Source organism: Dipodomys ordii, unplaced genomic scaffold (genome assembly GCF_000151885.1).
Source record: "Dipodomys ordii isolate 6190 unplaced genomic scaffold, Dord_2.0 Scaffold19, whole genome shotgun sequence".
NCBI classification, from domain to species: Eukaryota; Metazoa; Chordata; class Mammalia; order Rodentia; family Heteromyidae; genus Dipodomys; species Dipodomys ordii.
The window spans coordinates 15,219,549-15,221,364 of record NW_012267235.1 but is presented as its reverse complement, the minus strand read 5'-3'; the positions used below and the strand labels follow the sequence as shown (position 1 = coordinate 15,221,364).

General features: G+C 41.8%; 1 protein-coding gene across 1 annotated transcript in view; it reads right to left on the bottom strand.

The window, feature by feature from the left end:
* The window catches only part of Ggt6 (gamma-glutamyltransferase 6), a 5,713-nt gene extending 4,623 nt beyond the window's left edge, over window positions 1-1,090 (bottom strand). Inside the window, exon 1 of the mRNA XM_013013152.1 lies at window positions 1,033-1,090. Coding sequence (XP_012868606.1) covers window positions 1,033-1,090 — 58 coding nt within the window. The remainder of the gene's footprint in view (window positions 1-1,032) is intronic.
* Between the last annotated feature and the right edge of the window lie 726 nt (window positions 1,091-1,816).

Genomic DNA, 1,816 nt, shown 5'->3' with positions numbered 1-1,816 from the left:
CCTTCCTTCCTTCCTTCCTTCCTTCCTGCCTGCCTGCCTGCCTGCCTTTCTCTCACTCCCTCAATCTTTCTTTTTCTGCTTTGTTTCCTTCTTTCTCTCCTTTTTTCTTTCTTTCCCTCCCTCCCTCCCTCCCTCCCTCCCTTCCATCCTTCCTTCCTTCCTTCTTTCCTTCTTTCCTTACCTTTCCTTTCCTTTTCTCTCTGGTAGTACTGAGGTTTGAACTCAGACCTTGGATTTCTTCTACCTGCTTTTACTGTAGGCTCTATTTTGGAGATGGAGTCTAGTAGAAATCAAGGTCATCTCTGCCTGAGATGACCTTGAATTGTAACAGTCTGGCTCTCAGCCTCCTGAGTAGCTATGGTTACAGGTATGAAGAAGCACTTGCAGCCATCAATAAAAAAACAAACCTTTTTTGTTCAATACTGAGGCTTGAACTCAGGGTTGCATAGTTTGTAGTAAGGCACTAAAGCCACATCTCTAGTCCTGGCTTTCAGAGACCTGAAAGTGTGTCTTTTTGCAATGTGACCAGAATTTAAAATGCACACACACACACACACACACACACACACACACACACACACGATGAAATGACTATATGCTATTTGCTAGTGTAAATGTGCACTTAGGAAAGGGAAATACCGTATTTTCCTCCTTTCTCCCTTCCTCCCCTACATCAGGGATTGAACCCAGGGCCTTTTGCGTGCTAAGCACTGGCTCTACCACTGAACTACGCCCCCACCCGCTGAGAGATAATATCTTTATGCCCCCTTAATTTGGATGAGGCCTTTGATGGCTATTTGAGAAAAGAGAATTTGAACTATACTTACTTTAGGGTAGATCTGGTGGAATTTTCAATTCATTCTGTGGCTATTTTCCCATTTTCAAAGAGTGTAGTTGGAACAAATACACTCTTCAAGAATCACAGTCTTCTGATTATTGGTTCTCAAATGCAGTGAGTAGAAGACAATATCAGAGTAAGAATTGAGTAGCTACCTCTGGAGTGAACCCTTTGTAAGCACAAAATTAGAGTACTTGCAGTGATGAATGCTACCAGTACTGGCTTCAAAGATGAAGGGACACTGATTCCCATTGTATTTCTGTTAGTTTGATTGACTGGGTGATTGTTTTCTTGAGACAGGGTCTTGCTATATACCCCAGATTAGCCTTGAACTTGTGATTGTCCTGCCTCAGCCTCCCTCGTGCTAGGGATTGCAAGAGCATTTCGCTACACCTGTCTTCTTATCCTATTTGAACTTAATGGGGTATATAATGTTTAACAGCTGTTGGAAACTGGTAGTAGTAAACGTAATAAAAAGTGATAACTAAAACTCAGATGTTGCCGCCGGTAAAAAAAAAAAAAAAACAACCCGCAACCCTTGGCAAAGTTTAATTTCTAGCCCGATAAACAGAGAATCCAGAAGTAATTTGTTTTTAACTGGGTAGGGACACCAGTAAATATATTCACAATCTTGCCTCAGATTGACGGGCCACACAGCATTTAATAGTGTCAGGGACGTAAGGTGTAGCAGCTGACGCTCAGGTGAGACAGAGACAATGGTTCCCTTAATGCAGTGTGATTTTTTTTTTTTTTTGGAGTTGGTATCTGTTGTTCAGTGTTTAATAATTCTAGACTTAAGTTGCTGAGGCTTTCAGTTCTATCACTGCCTTATTTCTTTTTTTTTTTTATTGTAAAGATACTATACAGAGGGTTACAGTTACATGAGTGAGGTAATGAGTACACTTCCTCTTGAACATTGTTAGCCCCTCCATTGTTTTCCCCCTACCATCCCCTCCCTCCCTCCCTTCCCCGAAGTTC